General features: G+C 44.8%; 1 protein-coding gene across 2 annotated transcripts; it reads right to left on the bottom strand.

Moving 5' to 3' along the window:
* Window positions 1-5,004: 5,004 nt before the first annotated feature.
* Window positions 5,005-12,877, bottom strand: LOC122125771 (sulfotransferase 2A1-like). 2 transcript variants are annotated; one of them, XM_042700373.1, is made up of 6 exons: window positions 12,742-12,877; window positions 10,933-11,144; window positions 9,545-9,671; window positions 7,883-7,977; window positions 7,305-7,482; window positions 5,005-5,117 (listed from the first exon to the last, which is right to left on the bottom strand). In XM_042700373.1, exons 1-6 carry the CDS (start codon window positions 12,875-12,877, stop codon window positions 5,005-5,007), a joined length of 861 nt encoding a protein of 286 aa, XP_042556307.1. The 2 variants fall into 2 exon arrangements, with proteins under 2 accessions (XP_042556307.1, XP_042556308.1); XM_042700374.1 differs by lacking the exons at window positions 7,305-7,482; window positions 7,883-7,977.
* Between the last annotated feature and the right edge of the window lie 4,414 nt (window positions 12,878-17,291).

Genomic DNA, 17,291 nt, shown 5'->3' with positions numbered 1-17,291 from the left:
GTCTAAACATTTTCTGTTGTTTGTCATCTATTTCTCAAATAGCTGTGAAAAATGTTATTTGTTGTGTTTGTATTTTGCCTCATAGTTTGCTTTGTGTTGTCTGTCTAATACTGACCACAGAGTTTTATCATATTGGACAAAATAATGTCACTTTGCCATTGGAATTCCAAAAGAATCTATGGCTGACATATATATTGTCAGTCATAGGGCTTGAACTTTGGGCCTGAGCATTGTCTCTGTTCTCTTCAGCTCATGGCTAGCCACTGTGCCACTTCCAGTTTCCTGGTTGTTAATTAGAGACAAGAGTCTCATGGACTTTCCTGCCTGGGCTGGCTTTGAACCTGGATCTTCAGTCTCAGCCTCCTGAGTAGCTAGGATTACAGGTGTGAGCCACAGGCACCTGGCCAACGTTCATTTTTATAATCTAATTGAGCATTAAAACTCTTGTACATAGGGACAGGGAAGGTGGCTCAGTGATAGAGCGCTTGCCTTGCATGCCTGAGGCCCTGAGTTCGATTCCTCAGCACCATATAAGCAAAAAGAAAAAACCAAAAGTGGCATTGTGGCTCAAGTGGTAGAGCACTAAACTTGAGCTACAGAGCTGAGGGACAGTGCCTAGGCCCAGTTCAGGGCCCACCACCGGACCCAAAACAAAACAAAACAAAAAATACAAAAAAAAACAACTCTTGTTCATAAGTATGAGTGTAAGTGTATGTGAAACTGTTCAAAATAATCTAGAATTTTAATGCTTAAAATCTGTCATGATCGTGTAAAAAAAAAAAGTTCTGGGAAGGTGGTTCAGTGCTAGAGTGTTTGCCTTGCATGACTGAGGTCCTGGGTTTGATTCCTGTGCACCATATAAGCAGAAAAAGCCAGAAGTGGTGATGTGGCTCAAGTGGTAGAAACTAGCCTTGAGCTGAAGAGCTCAGAGATAGCACCCAGTCCCAGAGTTCAGGCCCCAGGACTGACAAAAACAAACAAACACAACACCAAAAACCAAAGAAAGTTTCTTTGAGCTGAGAAAAGCATTTGGGAGATAAGACTTGTCTTAAATGTTCATTTCAAAATATAGAAATGAATAAGATTAACCACATAAGGTTCAAGTAAATGATGATATGAGTATGTCTTAAATCTATAAGATAAAGAACTTATTAGTAAAGTTGACATGTAGCCGCATTGGCTGTGATTTAAATAAGGTTAAAAGTAATGCACTATAATTCCAATATTTCATTTCTTTTTTTTTTTCTGTCAGTTGTGGGGCCTGAACTCTGGGCCTGGGCACTGTCCCTCAGCTCTTCAGCTCAAGGCTAGCGCTCACTACTTGAGCCACAGCTCCACTACTGGCTTTTTCTGCTCATGTGGTGCTGAAGAATCGAACCCAGGACCTCATGCATGCAAGGCAGGCAGTCTACCACTGAGCCACCTTCCCAGCCCCAATACCAATACTTCATACTTTATGCCAATTTCATATAGATGTTTCTCTCTTTCCCTTTCAGACAGACACTAAAAACTAGCAGTAATATAAGCAATGTGATTAGTATTCCTAAAAACTGCCCCTTGGGATGTATTAAAAATTAAAACCTTTAAAAGGAGAATTAAAAAGAAAAAAGGGTTAATCTGTATAATGTATTTTGGTTTTATTGCTATTCTGCAATTAGATACAAATTGGGAAGAACAAGCTTGTTCTGAGATCCTTAGTTTATTAAGTCTGGGTTCTTAGTACAGTGATTCCTACATGTAAAGAAAAACTATGCTATTTGAGGTTAAAGGTTTTCTACGAGTTAACTCAGACTACAGAAAAAAAAAAGTGTCAGCTTTAAATTCCAGATGGCCAGGAGAGAAATGGGTGCTGCCCAGTGTTTCTAGGTTTCAAAAGTGTGAACTTAAATGCAAATTAGCAATGGGAGTGGCCTTAAAATGAGGAATTGGAAAGAAAAGTTATCCAAACTATTTGTTTCAAAGTGGAAAAGGGAAAATTAGGACTATTTAACATTCACTTCAAGTCCGGTGCTCTTGGTTCACACCTGTAATCCTAGTTACTCAAAAGGCTGAGATCTGAGGATCGCAGTTGAAAGCCATCCTTGGGCAGAAAGTCTGTGGGAATCTTATGTTCCATAAAACTACTCAGAAAAAGCTGGATGTGGGCTGTGGCTCAAGTGGTAGAGTGCTAGCTTTGAGCTGAAGAGCACAGGGTCAGTGCCCAGGCCCTGAGTTTAGGCTCCAGGACTGACTAAAAAAAGAAAGGGGTGGGGGAGGAGATAGGTAGGTCATTAGAGCCCCAAAGAACAGATAGCAATGGCATTCTATACCCTTAATTTTGAAAATTTACTTTTTCCATCCAATACTTCAGCAGCAGATAAACTTTGGAAAGACCTGAAAAAATTGCTTCTTCACCTCAACCCATACGCTGAAAGGATGACATTGGTAATAACTAGAGACCCGGAACTGTCAAAGTATGGGGTGGTGGTTATTCCTGTGGGTGCACAGGTTCAGCGGACATCTGTCTACCTACCCTGAAATGAAAACCCAGAAATAAAGAGAAAATGCATCTAATCTCCAGGAACCTCTGGAGAAAACCTTCAAGAGGATGAGGATAACTAAAGGCTCGGGGAGAAAGAGAAACAGCGACCCTTCCCACCTGGGGACCAGAGCAGAGCTTTTTCTAGAAGCTGAGAGATGCCAAAAGGACCAGGGACCGGAAGTGAATGCATCATCATTGTTTATAATGATGATGGTGCTTATTCAGACTGCAGGTTCCTCCTGCTCAGTATAAGCCTCTGTTTGGGGAGTTCCTATGCTGGGTAAACTGTTGCACTTAAATTGTACTGTGATATGTAACAACTCAGAAATGGGACCTGTCCAGTGATATAAAGACGGAGTTAAAATATTTAGTCAGGCTGGCTGCCAGTGGTTCATGCCTGTCATCCTAGCTACTCAGGAGGCTGAGATCTGAGGATCGCAGTTCAAAGCCAGCCTAGGTGGGAAGTGGTGAAAACCGGAAGTGGTGCTGTGGCTCAAGTCATAGAGTGCTAGCTTTGATTTAAAGAGCTCAGGGACAGTGCCCAGACCCAAATTTCAAGCCCTATGACAAACAAACAAAAAAAAAAAAACCACAAAACCATGAATGAAACTTCCTTTTGAATCAAAGAAGGCTCTTCTGTGTAAAATGTTCTAACACAAAGTTTAGTAGGACATGCTGCCAGTTTAAAGGAGGAACAATATAACTGAGAATGAAATTAGTCATCAAGAAGGTGAGAATTTAGAGAATAAATTAAATTTGGACCTTGAATTTATAGTTCATTTTGAGTGTTCATGCTTCTGCTGGGAAAATGACCTGAGCAACTGTTCATCAGTGACAAATCTCTGTTTGCCTCAAGGAAAAAGAGTCGGCATTAGCTGGTCTTTCTTTTGTGGAGGAAAGGCATATGGCGCTCTAAAGACAAATTATGTTATGTTAGGAGAATGGTGCCTGTTTGTCTTAGTAATTTGACCCAGCAGAATAAGAGATGCATGAGACAAGATCTCACACGAAATTGTGATAACTTAATGTTGTTAAATACTGTGGATGGGGCTGTAGCTGCAGCTTTTATTCTGCCTGTCCCTAGACTTGAAGAAGGTGTCCAGAAAGAAGGCAGCAGACTACCTTCTATTTTCAACCAAGTGACAGATGACTAAATCAAGAAATCAATGAATCAATCAAGAAATGAAAAAGGGAAGAACAATAATTTGACACATTGGAACCACCACAGATTCTTTGCTGTTGAAAAACCATTTAGGATGTGAACTGTTTGAAGGACTGAACTGCTTTAAGATAACTGGCAATTCTCAAAGGATTCAGAACCAGCTAGAGCAGTTCAAACAGGAGCTGAAAAAGTTAAAATTCAGTGATAACTGGGGACTTCCGGAATAGTTTTCCTGGCTTTTTTTTTTTTTTGCCTTTTCTGGGCGCAAGATCATCTATTTTTCGGATTATCCCGCTAGCCTCCTATCTATTTCAATGTTTATCTTCTAGCATGCAGCATACGTTAGCGCAAACAGAAATGAGAATTATGCTTTCTGAAATCATAGGAAAAGGGGGGATTGTGAGGGCCCCCAAAAGCTGAGCTGTGAGAGCTGAAAGGATTGGGAGGATGGAAGGCCTCCTCTGAACATGAACTCTTAGAATCCTGAGAGCTTCCTGGAAAGGTCACTCCCTTCTGGATTGATAGGACTTCAGATTTCTTTCTTGGGTGTAGGCTAATTCCACATCAGACCTTCTGGGATCTTTGGGATAGACAAAAATCTATCTGAACTCTAAGTCATTTGCTGCTCACACCTGCTCCTTCAGATGAAGGAGTTATTTATCACTTGAGGAAGATGATACCACACAATGGGTGCTTGTGATTAAGATTGTATTGTAGTATTGGTGCTTGTGATGTCAGGAAATTGTGATCTCACTTTGTACACGTATGCCCCTGTGTCCTACTCAATAAATACCTTGTCAAATGGACTCAGGGCACCGGAAGCTGGCAAAAGGTTTCAGGCTCCTGGTGCCCCAAACCTCAATTCCAGGACCTGGTGTCTGTTCCGGCCTCATCCCAGGTTGTCCCAATTTGGGACAGAGCTTCCATTCAAGATCAATGCGGGGGAAGAAATCCCTTCCCCAGAACATCCAGCAAACCCTCAGGCAGCCTCCTGCCATGGGCAGCCCACTGTCCCCACTCGAGAGACCTCCGCAGCCTTTCACCCAGGTCGTCTTTGCTAAACAGAACACTAAGGCAGGTTTGTCAGCCCTCGGTGCTGTGGCCCCATTTATTTCAGCAAGAACACACACGGGTCCCTTTGTGCTCCTCACCTGCACGTGGCTGCCACCTGTCCTGGTGATTGCACCAAAGATGTGACAGGCAAAGTCAGACCTCCTGATTCTAGTGACAGACTAATGCTATGATCTCTGCCCAGTCCTGTCACCTTCATAAGATGGGGACACAAGTCTATATCCCAACAGATAAGGAGCTAAATCTGGGCTTAGTCCCACAAGAACAGCTCCGGAGGAAGTCCCGCCATCTTCTCCCGGAATGTTTCCTCGAAGGCTTGTGTCTGGGCTGGGGTGAAGTGGTTCTTCCAGTCCCCCGTGATACCTAGGTCGTGGAAAAACAATGACACCAGCCTGGGTCAGGGCAGGAAGGCACTGTCCCCTGGTGTCCCTTCTGCCCTCTGCTTGGCCCGAGGTTGAGGCCACAGATATCCCTGGATGATGGACTCCACAGCTACCACGCTCCATGTCCAGTGCTCTCCTCTCAAGTTCTGCCCCTGCCACCAGAGGGGCACATCCTCCCCAGATGTGTGGGAGTCAGGAAGCTCAGGATGTGGTCTCATAGTCACACAATGGCATTTTTATTTAATAGGAAGTTGAATAGAGTTTTTATATAATAGAGTTAAGTATGTATACATGTGTGCATGTGTGTGCATGTGTGTGTCTATACAGGAGTTTGAACTCAGGGCATAGATGCTATTTGGGAGTTATTGTCTGCTGAAGTCTCTTGCTCTACTACTTGAGCCACTACTCTATTCTTTGTTTTTTTGGTAGTTAACTGGAGAGAAGGAATCTTGTGGACTATGCTATGCATTCTGGATTTGAACTGTGATGCTCAGATCTCAGGTTCCTGGGCAGGTAGGATTACAGGCCTGAGCCATGAACACCCAGCTGGTATGCCACGCCTACTCCGGTGGAGTCTGCTTAGCGTGGGAAACCTGCTTTCAGACCTGAGAATGGGGCTTCACAGAGCCCTATCTCTGAGAATGGGACTTCACTGAAGTCTACCTCAGAGAATGGGGCTTCAAAGAGGCCTACCTCCTGGAAAGGCTGGCAAGCTCCTGGGAAAAATGTGTTTCTGTTACTGTTTTTCTTTTCTTCACTGTATAGGAGTGCCTATTAATCTTTTACTGTTCCTGCTGCTCATTGTACTTACTCATGCTCAACGTTCCCTTTTTCAAGGCTCTTTCTTAAGAGTGTTGATGACTCCAACATCTGATGAGTGTCTTAAAAATATGACTAACTCACCAGAGTTAAGTGCTACCCTGAAAACCCCTCTTATGGAGGCTAGTAGACAAGTCATAAGTAAGTATAACAGTATTGGGGGTTTCATGAGGTCACTTCAGCAGAAGGAATTGTTTGTAAGAGATTAACAAGAAGCTGTAGGCGCGGCTAGAGCAGAAAGAGTGTATGGCTACTGGGGACTTTCCTTTAATCCTAAAAACATATACAATAGATTCACATAGATAGCCTGTAGATAAGAAAGATGTAGAGGGATATTTAGACCAAAAGCTAAATAAGATTCCTAAAAGGTTGGTAGATAAAAGATGACAATGGCTTATCAGAGGAAAATGGTGGGATCCTCCATTATCTAGAGGACCCCAGAGACTTCCCCTAAATCCATAGCCTTTTACAGGTGTGTATGATAAGGATGGCAATTGCTGGGAAAACTACTTAGGAGAAAGAACTTCCTGTTACTCTCTTTCATTTACTGAGAGACTTGCTAGATCTAGGCCTCCTTGGTGCTTACTATTAAAGAAGGAACAAGAAAGATCTTATGGGACAGTTAAGGCCTCTATAGAAAAAAGTAAACGATTATGTGAAAGGGTTACAGAAAAGACACTATGAGCTTAAATTTGATATATGGCCAGATTTAACTAAGTATACTGAATATCATGATTTTTGGCCACAAATTGGGAACCCTCTAAGCACAATTGCTTTCTTAAAAATAGAGGCAAAGCCTGGAACAAGTGCCTATAGTCATAGCTTGTCATCCAAAAAACAAGATCAGACGACCAGCTGGTGACCACCCAAGAACCAAGCCCTGCAGCAAGATTGTGGAACCTTTTGCCCTTTCTCATGCAGACTTTTGCTATAAAAGCTTGTTATCCTCTGCATTAAATTGCACTCAGCATCCACTCCTCTTGTGTGTGAGTTGTCTGTTTGCCATCTCCCCACCTATTCCAGTTCCTCCACTAGGGGTCCTCCATTGTCCCAACAGAGCCGGTCCGCGGCACTGGTACTTATACTTCGTTTTCTTTTAAATTCACATACTATCACATTACTTGTTTGTCTGTTTTAGGACTTAAAGTCTGGGCCTGGGCACTGATCTTGAGCTTCTTTTGTTGAAGGCTTGGCATTTGAGCCCCAGCTCTACTTCCAGTTTGTTTTAACACAAGCTGGAAGTGAACAGCCAGCCTGTTCCTGGCTGATCCCTGGCCAGGAGTGTTGGTTGGAGACCAGATTTCTTTCCCTGGCTTCCAGCACCTCCTTCCCTGGGACATTTCCATACCTTTCCTGGTGATTTTGAAACCAGCAGGAACAAGTTCCTCTGGGACATCAGGGAGGTTGGACATCTTGTTCTCCTTCATCGCCTGGAAGGAACTGTTCTCCAGGACCAAGTCCAGCTCTCCTGGTTCCAGTGCCTTCCCCAGGAACCCACAGATCCTCTCTACCATGCTCCTTGGGTCCTAAGAGGAGAAAAACAAGGGCTCAGGTATGAGAGGGGACAACAGAGCAGGAGTGAGGAGGAGAGAGCAGGAGAAGAGAGAGACAGCAGAAGGCACTGGCAGGAGAGAGGATGGGTGGCCTGTGGAGTTGGGGGCGTGACTCAGTGGGTAGAGCACCAGCCAAAAAGCAAAACTGAGTTCAAGACTCCATCTTGAAACAAAAATAAAAAAGAAAGAAAAGGAGGCTGAGAGGATTGCAGGAAGGAATAGCACACAACAGGATGTAGAAAGTTGACATAGAAAGTTGGGATGGAGACTGGGGGGAGGATATTGGGGAAGAAGATACTGGACAAACAGGGGAGATGGTAGAAGGGGTAAAGAGGCAGTGGTGGGGTGGAGTGCATGTAAAATCAATCGTTACCTTTTTCATCTGCTCATAACTGAGGACCAGCACGTTCTCCTTTTCCCTCATGGACATCCAGCCCCGGACGTGATCAAACCATGACCCGTAAGGCACTGCAGGGGGAACAGTGGGGCAGTGTGAAAAGTCTCCACCATTCCCGATCTGCATGGTGGTCTCAGCACTGATTGCTCTGGTCCCTGTCACCTTCACCAGGATGTAACTGAGAAATAAGTCCTGTCTCTTTATAGCCTCCAAGAGAGAGCACTACCTGAGTATTGGTGGCTCACGCCTGTCATCCTAGCTACTTAGGACACTGAGATTTGAGGATCACTGTTCAAACCAGCCTGGGCAAAAAAGTCTATGAGACTCTTATTGCCAATGAACCACCATAAAACCAGAAGTGGCGCTGTGGATCAAGTGGTAGAGTGCTCGCCTTGAGCTAAAGAGCTGAGGGATAGCACCCAGGCCCAGAGTGCAAGCTCCATGACTGGGAGAAAAGGGGAAGGGAGGGAAAGTGAGGGAGGGAGAGGGAAATAGAGCAAACACAAGCACTGTGGAGTCAGGACATGGATTTCTAAGCAATTTTTCCTGTAGCACAACCTTTGCCCCATCTGAAGCAGGTCACCAAAGGCCAGACCAAAACCTCTGACTGGTACAAAGAGCTCCGCAGGCCCTCACAGAACTCAGGCTGAGGGCCTTCCATGCCAAGTTCGCCCAAATCCATAATTTGCACAACTGAGCACAAGTCTGAGTGCAAGGTCTGAGCTGTGACACAAGCACACGAGGCACCTCCCATCCCTGCCCATGGCTCCCAGCCGGTCAGTCTGCAGAGGCCTTGGTGTGCTTTATTCTACTGGAAACATCTTTGCTTGAAATCAGGGCCAGAGCACTGTCCCTCGGTTTCTACACGCCTCTCTACCACTTGAGCCACACCTTCACTCCCTGCATCATGATGATTGAGTGGGTATGAGAGCCTCAAGGACTTTCTGCCTGGGTTGGCTTCCAACTCTGACCCTCAGCTCTCAGCTCCTGAGTAGCTGAGATTATAGGCGAGAACCACCAGCCCTGACTATAGATCCAAGTGGTAAGAGATGTTGAATCAGGGGAGAAACAGCTCATCAAGCACTTCTACTGGTTGTGAATCTAAACCCAGAGGGCCTGAGACACCAGATGATGAGGTACACAGAGCACAGATGTGGGGTCCCCCACCCTTCATACCCAACTCAGGCCATGGACCCCTGACAGAACCATGGACAAGTGACAAAATTACAAGCATGAGGAATGACCCAGAGCTTCTGCATGACTAGAAACAGAGCGACCCCAATTAAAGTGAGAAACTCTGACATGGACAGCAAAACAATTTTAAAATATAAAAATATGTAGGGAAGGTAGAGTTGGGCTGTGTGGGAAGCCAGTGAGAAGCTGTGAGCCAACATCTGGGAGTAGAGCACACAGGAGGGGGCGGGTCCTCCATGGCTACGGAGGCTCCAGGGGCTCAAAACACCTTGAGACCTTCCATCATGGGAGAAGTCTGGTGCTGCCTTTAGCCAATGTGAGTTCTGGGAGGAGGAAGCATTGGACCCACAGATGGTGAGATTTAAAGGAGACCTTGGAGAGTGGGGTCGCATAGGCACTCAAAGAGGTTTACATCCTTCTCCATTGACTTCGCAGTCTACTCACCATATCCTTGCAAGAACCATTCAAAAAATTGTTCCAGTGACTCTGGTTTCTTAGCCAGATTTGTAAATCTCCAGAAATAATAACCAGATATAAGGACATCCTTAGGATTTCTGATGACATAGATCATCTTCAAGGGAGAAAGGAGAGAATTAAACAATTTTCCCATCATTTCTTGCACTCTTGGTGTTCAGAGAAATTCTAGCCATTTTTAGCTCCAACATTGAAGTATCTGTTGGTCTTTTGGTTGTGCATTAGTTTGTGAAATACTTTTCAGAGTTGCTACAATCAAATCACATTGCCAGGAATAAAACAATGGTGGGACAATGCATTTCCTAAATGTATCTGGGATATTTACCTAGAAAGCACAGGAGATCAGACACTGGTTAGTCTTTCTTGGCTACAGAATTATGAGTTGTTCTGTAAACATCATTGAAACATCTGGGCATGGGTGGCTCTCACCTGTAACCACATCTACTCAGACAGTTCAGATCTGAGCATCATAGTTTGAAGCTAGCCCAGGCAGAACAGCTCATGAGACACCCATCTCCAATTAACTACCTGAAAACCTCAAGGGGAGCTATGGCGTAAACTGGTAGAATAACAGCTTTGAGTACAAAAATTCAGGGACAGCTGTGAGTTCAAGTCCCAGGAGTGGTACAAAAACAAAACAACGAGAATCCATTGATGGAGGGAGCTGAAATGATACAACAACAGAGATTTCACAGCACAGGCACCCATTTCTATGGTGTTGAGGAGAAATCTAGGTAGCATTGTGCCAGGGAAGAGTGTGCATTGTGTGTGGTGTGGGCTGGGCTGGGGAGGCGGGACAAAGGCTCCTGGTCTGATCTGGCCATGAGCATCAGGTGTTCATTCACTGCACAGCCTCCAGAGTCAGACCACTGACACCAGGTCACATGACATGGTGTCATGTTTTACTTTTCTTTTTTTTTACTCAGGGCCTATGTACTGTTCCTGTGTTTTTGTGCTCAGGCTGGTGCTTTACCACTTGAGCTGCTGCTCCACTTCTGCTTTACTTTTGATAGCTCATCAGAGATAAGAATCACCTGGCCTTTCCTACCTGGGCTGACTTCTGATCTTGATCCTCAGATCTCAGCCTCCTATTTAGCTGGGATGACCACACAAGGCCTGGGTATCCACTTAAAGCACAGTTTGGTTATTCTTTCAGTTAGTCATCCAGTTCATCTGTCAGGGATTGCACAGCCATGGTCCACATCTTGGACTCTGTTTGGTCTGAGGACCCTCACCTCATGAAGGGGACTCTGGGGTCCTCCATGAACTACAGAGGGAGAATGCCAGACCTGCTGGCTATGTGCATTTTTAAGAGGAAAAGGCCTTGATGGAACAGCTATTGGGCACTGATCACTGACCTTGGCCTTGGAAGTGAAGAAAGACTTGGGGAAGAGTTGGATGGGGAGGTGGGAGGTGATGAGGGGGGGATCCTCCTTCCTGTCTTTTATGGTTTGGAACCCAACTTCACTCTCAATCCATGGGGAACGAAGACCTGTGGGCACAGATCGAATCCAGTTGGGATCCCCCTTGGTGTGAATCAGAGAGAGAACCTCAATCAACCAATGGGTTCCTAGGGCAGAAAGAAAAGCAGAGGCCACTCATTTCTATCTGAATTCACAATATTATGTATACACACACACACACACACACACACACACACACACACACATACATACATACATGCATACACACACATAGATAATGGTAAAACATATGTAACACAGACCTTATGGATATAAACTTTCTCAGGTATGCAATCTGATATGGATAAGTAGTGTTTAGTGTATTTTAATCATAGCTCACTCAGTGCCAGTATTTTGTCATCTAATAAGTCTACACTGTCCATGACAACTGAATATTGATTTGCTTGCCACCTGCCCCATCATTCTCTTATCACACCAGGACTTTGGCTTTTCTGGGCCTTGTATTTGAGTGCAATAGTACACAGTTTGTTTGTTTGTTTGTTTTTTTTTTTGCACTATGGCCTGGACTCATGTGGTTTCAAATGGCAAAATGTCCTGATAATAGTAGAGCATGGGTCTAAGTAGGAAGCATTATGCTCACCTTTGGTCCTCAGTTCCACCCATTTCTGAGCTGCTCCCTGCCCTGGAGATCTTGCCATAGAGCCAGCCCCTCCCTCTCTCCACCCAGACCCCCCTGAGCTCCCACCTACCTCACTTCCTACCCCCAGCCCCTGCTGCTGCTAGATAGTGGAGGTGGTCATGAGCTCTCTCTCTGGGGGTGAAATGGCTCGTCTAATAAACCTTGTAACCATCTTTCTCCTGTGCCTGCCTGCCTCTGATTGGTCCCCTGGGACGGATGTGATGGATCCTTTTTTGAACTGTCTGCATTTTCAACAGTGTATAATATTCCACTTTGATCTCTCAACTTGTTTGGGATTGTGCAGCCATTTCTCTGTGAATGTTTCGGTTCAATGCAGCTATTAGCTGTTGCTGAAATCCTGCAATGCTCCACTGGCTGTGGTTTTCAGCACATTTCCCTTGCAGTGTGCCCTCAGTGCTCCCTCTCCACTCCCCATGCCCCTTCACACAGGCTCCCTGGCCTGCCAGTGCCTTGTGTTTACCCCAAGTTTTCCAGGTCCTAACTATGGCCCATCATGATTCTTCTATTTGAGATCATGCCTTTTCTCCAGGTAACCTCAAAATCATCCTTTTCATTTTATGAACTATGGAGCATCTCAAAAACACCTATTTAAAAAACTGTGCTGCCATGCTGGGCGCTGGTGGCTCAAGCCTGTAATCCTAGCTACTCAGGAGGCTGAGATCTGAGGATCGTGGTTCAAAGCCAGCCCTGGCAGGAGAGACCGTGAGACTCCTATCTCCAATAAACTACCAGAAAACCGGAAGTGGCGCTGTAACTCAAGTGGTAGAGCACTTGCCTTGAGCTGAAGAGCAGAGGGACAGTGCCCAGGCCCAGAGTTCAAGTCCCATGGCCGACAAAAAAAAAAAAAAAAAACTGTTCTGCCAACCCTGGAACTTGAACAGGGCCTGGGCGCTGTCCATGAGCTGTTGCGCTCAAGACTGGCACAAACCACAGGGCCACAGGTCTTCAATAATGAGCTACTACACCATTCCTACGTGGGATACAGTTGGGAGTGAGGCCACAGCTCTGGCCTTTCCCATACAGCCACAGCCCCCTCTGCTCACCTGATTTGGGGTAGGTTACTGTGATGATGTCTTCGTCCTTTAGCACCAGCTTCTCATGGACTGCTTTTAGATGTTCAGGGCAGATATACACAACAGGGAAAGGAATGCCCTGGTACCACACGTAGTCCTGAGCCATGGCAGAGTCCTGGGTGCCTGGCTCTTGGTCCTAGGCCACTGGCACTGCCACCGTGGAAGTGTTGACAGAGTCTGGATGGTCAAGACAATTATTAACTATGATGAATTGGTGATTAAAAAAAAAAACCCTGTAGCCGGGTGCTGGTGGCTCACGCCTGTAATCCTAGCTACTCAGGAGGCTGAGATCCGAGATAGCGGTTCAAAGCCAGCCCAGGCAGGAGAGACCGTGAGACTCCTATCTCCAAGAAACCACCAGAAAACCGGAAGTGGCGCTGTAGCTCAAGTGGTAGTGCGCTCGCCTTGAGTTGAAGAGCTGAGGGACAGCGCCCAGGCCCAGAGTTCAAGCCCCACCACCAACAAAAAAAAACAAAAAACAAAACAAAAAAACCCCTGTAATTGTTCCCAGTGATTTATTTTATTTATTTATTTTTTTTCTGAACATATTGTACAGAGATGTTACAATTACATGGGCAGGATAATGCGTACATTTCTTATCAAGCATTGCAGCCTCCTCCTTTGTTTACCCTTCACATCCCTTCCCAGCCTCCCCCCCCACTCAAACCTCCCCCCTCCTCCCCCCAGCACCAACGTTGTAAAGTTCGTTTTCGATATGACAACTTGTACTTCTCATTGTTGCAACAAGTCCACCTGTATCCTTAAACGACTTGTTTTTCCCCATCTCCTCCAGAAGTTATACTGACATCAAATATAGTGAAAGCAGGGGCTATACTGTGGGGGAGGGACATACAAAGCAACAATGAAATAATCTTATAAATGCATTAGAAACAAATGCATGAAAGAAAAAAACATTAAAATACATATCTAAGGGTTCATCTTCCTAACATCACATTATCTGACCTTTTTCTGCTTGACTCATACATATACTAGATATTGCAAATAAGGAAAACCTTGGGACCTATGTTTCTTTGGGCCTGGCTTACTTCACTTAATATATTTTTTTTCCAAGTTTTTCCATTTCCTAACAAATGGGGCACTGTCGTTCTTTCTGATGGAGGCATAGAATTCCATTGTGTATATATACCACATTTTCTTGATCCATTCATCTATGAGGGGCATCTGGGTTGGTTCCATATCTTAGCTATGGTAAATAATGCTGAAATAAACATAGTTGTGCTGGTAGCTTTAGTGTGGTCTTGTTTGTAAACATTTGGTTCCCAGTGATTTTTATTGGGCAACTGTGATATCATGCAAAGGGTGAACTGTGCTCATCTGATCTTCAGTTCATGGCAGAAAACTAGAAATACAAGAGGAAATAAGCTAGGGCATAAGATTATCTAATATTTTTTAATGTACTAATCCTTTATTTTGAGAAGAGGTATAGGTATCAGAAAAAATCATAGAGAGGGAAGGGCTGGACTTCTGGATCAACACTGCACATTCAATCTACTAATATCACTCCAAGATCTTTGCCAAGATTCCTCAATGCATTGTCCTTCCAATTTCCTCTGTTTCCCCTAAGATTTCTCTCCACTCCAGGCTGGCAGCCATGATCCCCCAGGTCATGGGTCTCCATGGTTCCACAGACGCAGCGACAGTTTCTCAGACTTCTTTTCTTTATCCTGACCTTGCAGATTTGACAAACACCAAAAACTTCTGTAACTTTATGGGGATGGTGTGAGTGTGTGTGTGTGTGTATACATACCACAGAAACTGATTTCTCTCCTTTGTTCCTTCCTTCCTTTCTACCTTCTTTCCTTCCTTCCTTCTTTTCTAGTTGGTCATGGGGCTTGAACTGGCCCTGGGTCTCTCAGTACTTTAGCTCAAGGCAAGCGCTCTACCACTGAGCCAACTTCCCAGTGCTATTTTTTTTAAACTTCCATTTTATTGTAAAGATACTGGACAGAGAGGTTACCATTACATGAGTAAGGGAATGCTCAGGTTTTTGTTAATGGCAGTTTTGTGTTATGTGCTTCCCATGGGTCTGAGTTGTCTGCATTTTCAACACTGAGTAATATTCCATTTTGATCTCTTAACCCGGTTTGGGTGATGCAGCCATTTCTCTGTGGATATTTGGGTTTAATTGCCTGGCGCTGTACCATGTTAGCCACAGGTCTTCAAAAATGGAGCTACTATATGGTCCCTATGTTGTAGACAGCAGGAAGGAATGGGGGTGCAGGTCTGGAGATTCCAAGGCAGAGCACTGGAAGTGGAGCTCTGACTCGGGTGGTAGAGTGTGAGCCTTGAGCAAAAAACTGAGGGACAGTGCCCAGGCCCTGAGTTCAAGTCACAGGACCAGCAAACACTTGAATAACATGGTGCTTGCTGCATTTTCATACTTACATTTCTTACTGACATTTTTGTGCCAGACCCAGCAGTGTGGAACCCACAGGACATGAATGTCTAGAAGGGCATTATGGGGGTGGTGCCCACCCACATATCCACCCAGGGCCTGGGCTGTGACCCCGTGAGACCTAGGCTGTTATGCTGTAGCACCCTCTCAGTTCTGATGGGGTCCTCTGAGAGGCGATCTCTCTTCCACTCCTGACTGGGAAAACGTGACCAAAGCCTGCCTAAAGCCCAGTCAATAGCTACAATTTAAAATGTGGTGAGTGAGGAAGCTAATCTCCAGGCTTTGAAAAATCAACACATCCCCATGATCGACAAAAAGAACAACAAACACACAAACAAAAAAACCACCATAGACATTCTTGGGGCTGGGAAGGTGGCTCAGTGGTAGGGTGCTTGCCTTGCATGCATGAGGCCCTGGGTTCAATTCCTCAGGACCACATAAGCAGAAAAAGCCAGAAGCGGCGCCGTGGCTCAAGTGGTAGAGCACTAGCCTTGAGCTGAAGATCTAATGGACAGTACCATGGCCCAGAGTTTAAGCACCACGACTGATCAAAAAAAAAAATCAACATGTCTACACTACCATAGTAATGGAGGAGGATCAGATTACCAGATTGGGAGTGGACCTACAGGTACTGGGCAAAAATAAAGTGATTGATCAGGTATCAGAACAGGGAAGAGGTAACCCAGCCAGGATAAACAGCTATCACCTCTGTACATAGCAGGCAAGGAGGCCTGGAACCTTTGGTTGATTTCAGAGCCCGGTTAAAGATAATCTTCATAAAACTGTAACTGCAAACTCGAGTTAAGAGACTAACTTCTCCAAATATATACCATTGAAGAATGCTAATTTAGTGTCCAAAGGTTAACACTCCATCAAGGCTGCAAACGGCGATGTTACTGAAAGACCCCAGACTCACTGGGATGCTTTCTTCAACGGGAGGGCACCCCAAGAACCAAGACTCCAAACCAGCAGATGCAATAAGCAAGAGGAGTTTATTAGGCGTTTGCGCAAACGGGCTCCCTGTCCAAGGCAGACTGGAAGCCCCGAGCAGTGGTTACAGGCACTTTTAAAGACAAAAGCCACAGGATTAGCATAAGACCCCAGGCTCCCCAGGATTGGCTCAGGTTAAAAATTATCATATACTCCAGCAATCATTTTGTTGTGTGGGAAGTCTTGTAACACTAGTCGTAAACTGGTTGGCTCTCTAGGGGGAGGCTTCCCTGGGGGGGGGGAGACCACATAGTTACAGGCTCGTCATTGGTTGACATTTGACTTAGTTTGCTGGGCTCGCCAGATGGTCCTTGTCTTGAGCCCCTTGCTGAGAGTTTCTAAACAGGAATTTAGAAGAACATACTCTTTTGTTCTTTATCTATGTTTGCAGACCTTGTGCCTGGGCCTGCATCTGGACTTTGTAACTTTTTAACTTATTTCTGGGAGGGGAAGAGTCAGTGTTAGCGCAAGCATGTTTACAGAAGCAGAATTAGCAGTTAGCATATTGTAAAATGAACATAGCCCCAATTTCAATCTTTCATTCCCTCCTCTTGTCTTTGGACTAATTTTAATCTTAAAATTTAGGGTGTCTCTATATTATCTTGTGGGGTGTCAGTTGTTCTCAATGCTTGGTATTTGGATCTCAGAACTAATGGACGGACTGAGCTGATCTTTTTCTTTTACAAGTCTGTTGAGTATACAAGGTCCGATTGTAACAAAAGTAACAGTTGACCAGGGCCCCTTAACATTTTTTTCCACCAGTCCTGACTCCGTGTATCACAGTTAACTTAATTTTATATCAGCTGTACTTGTAAGCTCCAATTTTAAGACTTACTTGTACCATCTGTGACATACTTAAACTTTCTGAGGTTTGTCTTCTTTAAAGACAATCCTTACTTTTCAAATCCTTTCTTATCCAGAGGGGATACCAATTTTTCCCCAATTCCTTTCCCAAGGCTTTCTTACTACCCCCCCTCTCCTTTTCAGTTTATTACTTCCATTGATAACATACTCAGGTTATTACCATACCAGAGCCAAACTAGGCTATGACCAGTGGATTTCCAGTCACTATGCACTGAATTGCCTAAGGCAAGCAAGCCAGTGATATCCTTGT

The sequence above is a fragment of the Dipodomys spectabilis genome, unplaced genomic scaffold (genome assembly GCF_019054845.1).
Source record: "Dipodomys spectabilis isolate Male_0828 unplaced genomic scaffold, ASM1905484v1 ptg000266l, whole genome shotgun sequence".
NCBI lineage: Eukaryota > Metazoa > Chordata > Mammalia > Rodentia > Heteromyidae > Dipodomys > Dipodomys spectabilis.
Note: the sequence above shows the minus strand (reverse complement) of the source record. Positions and strands in the feature narration are given on the sequence as shown.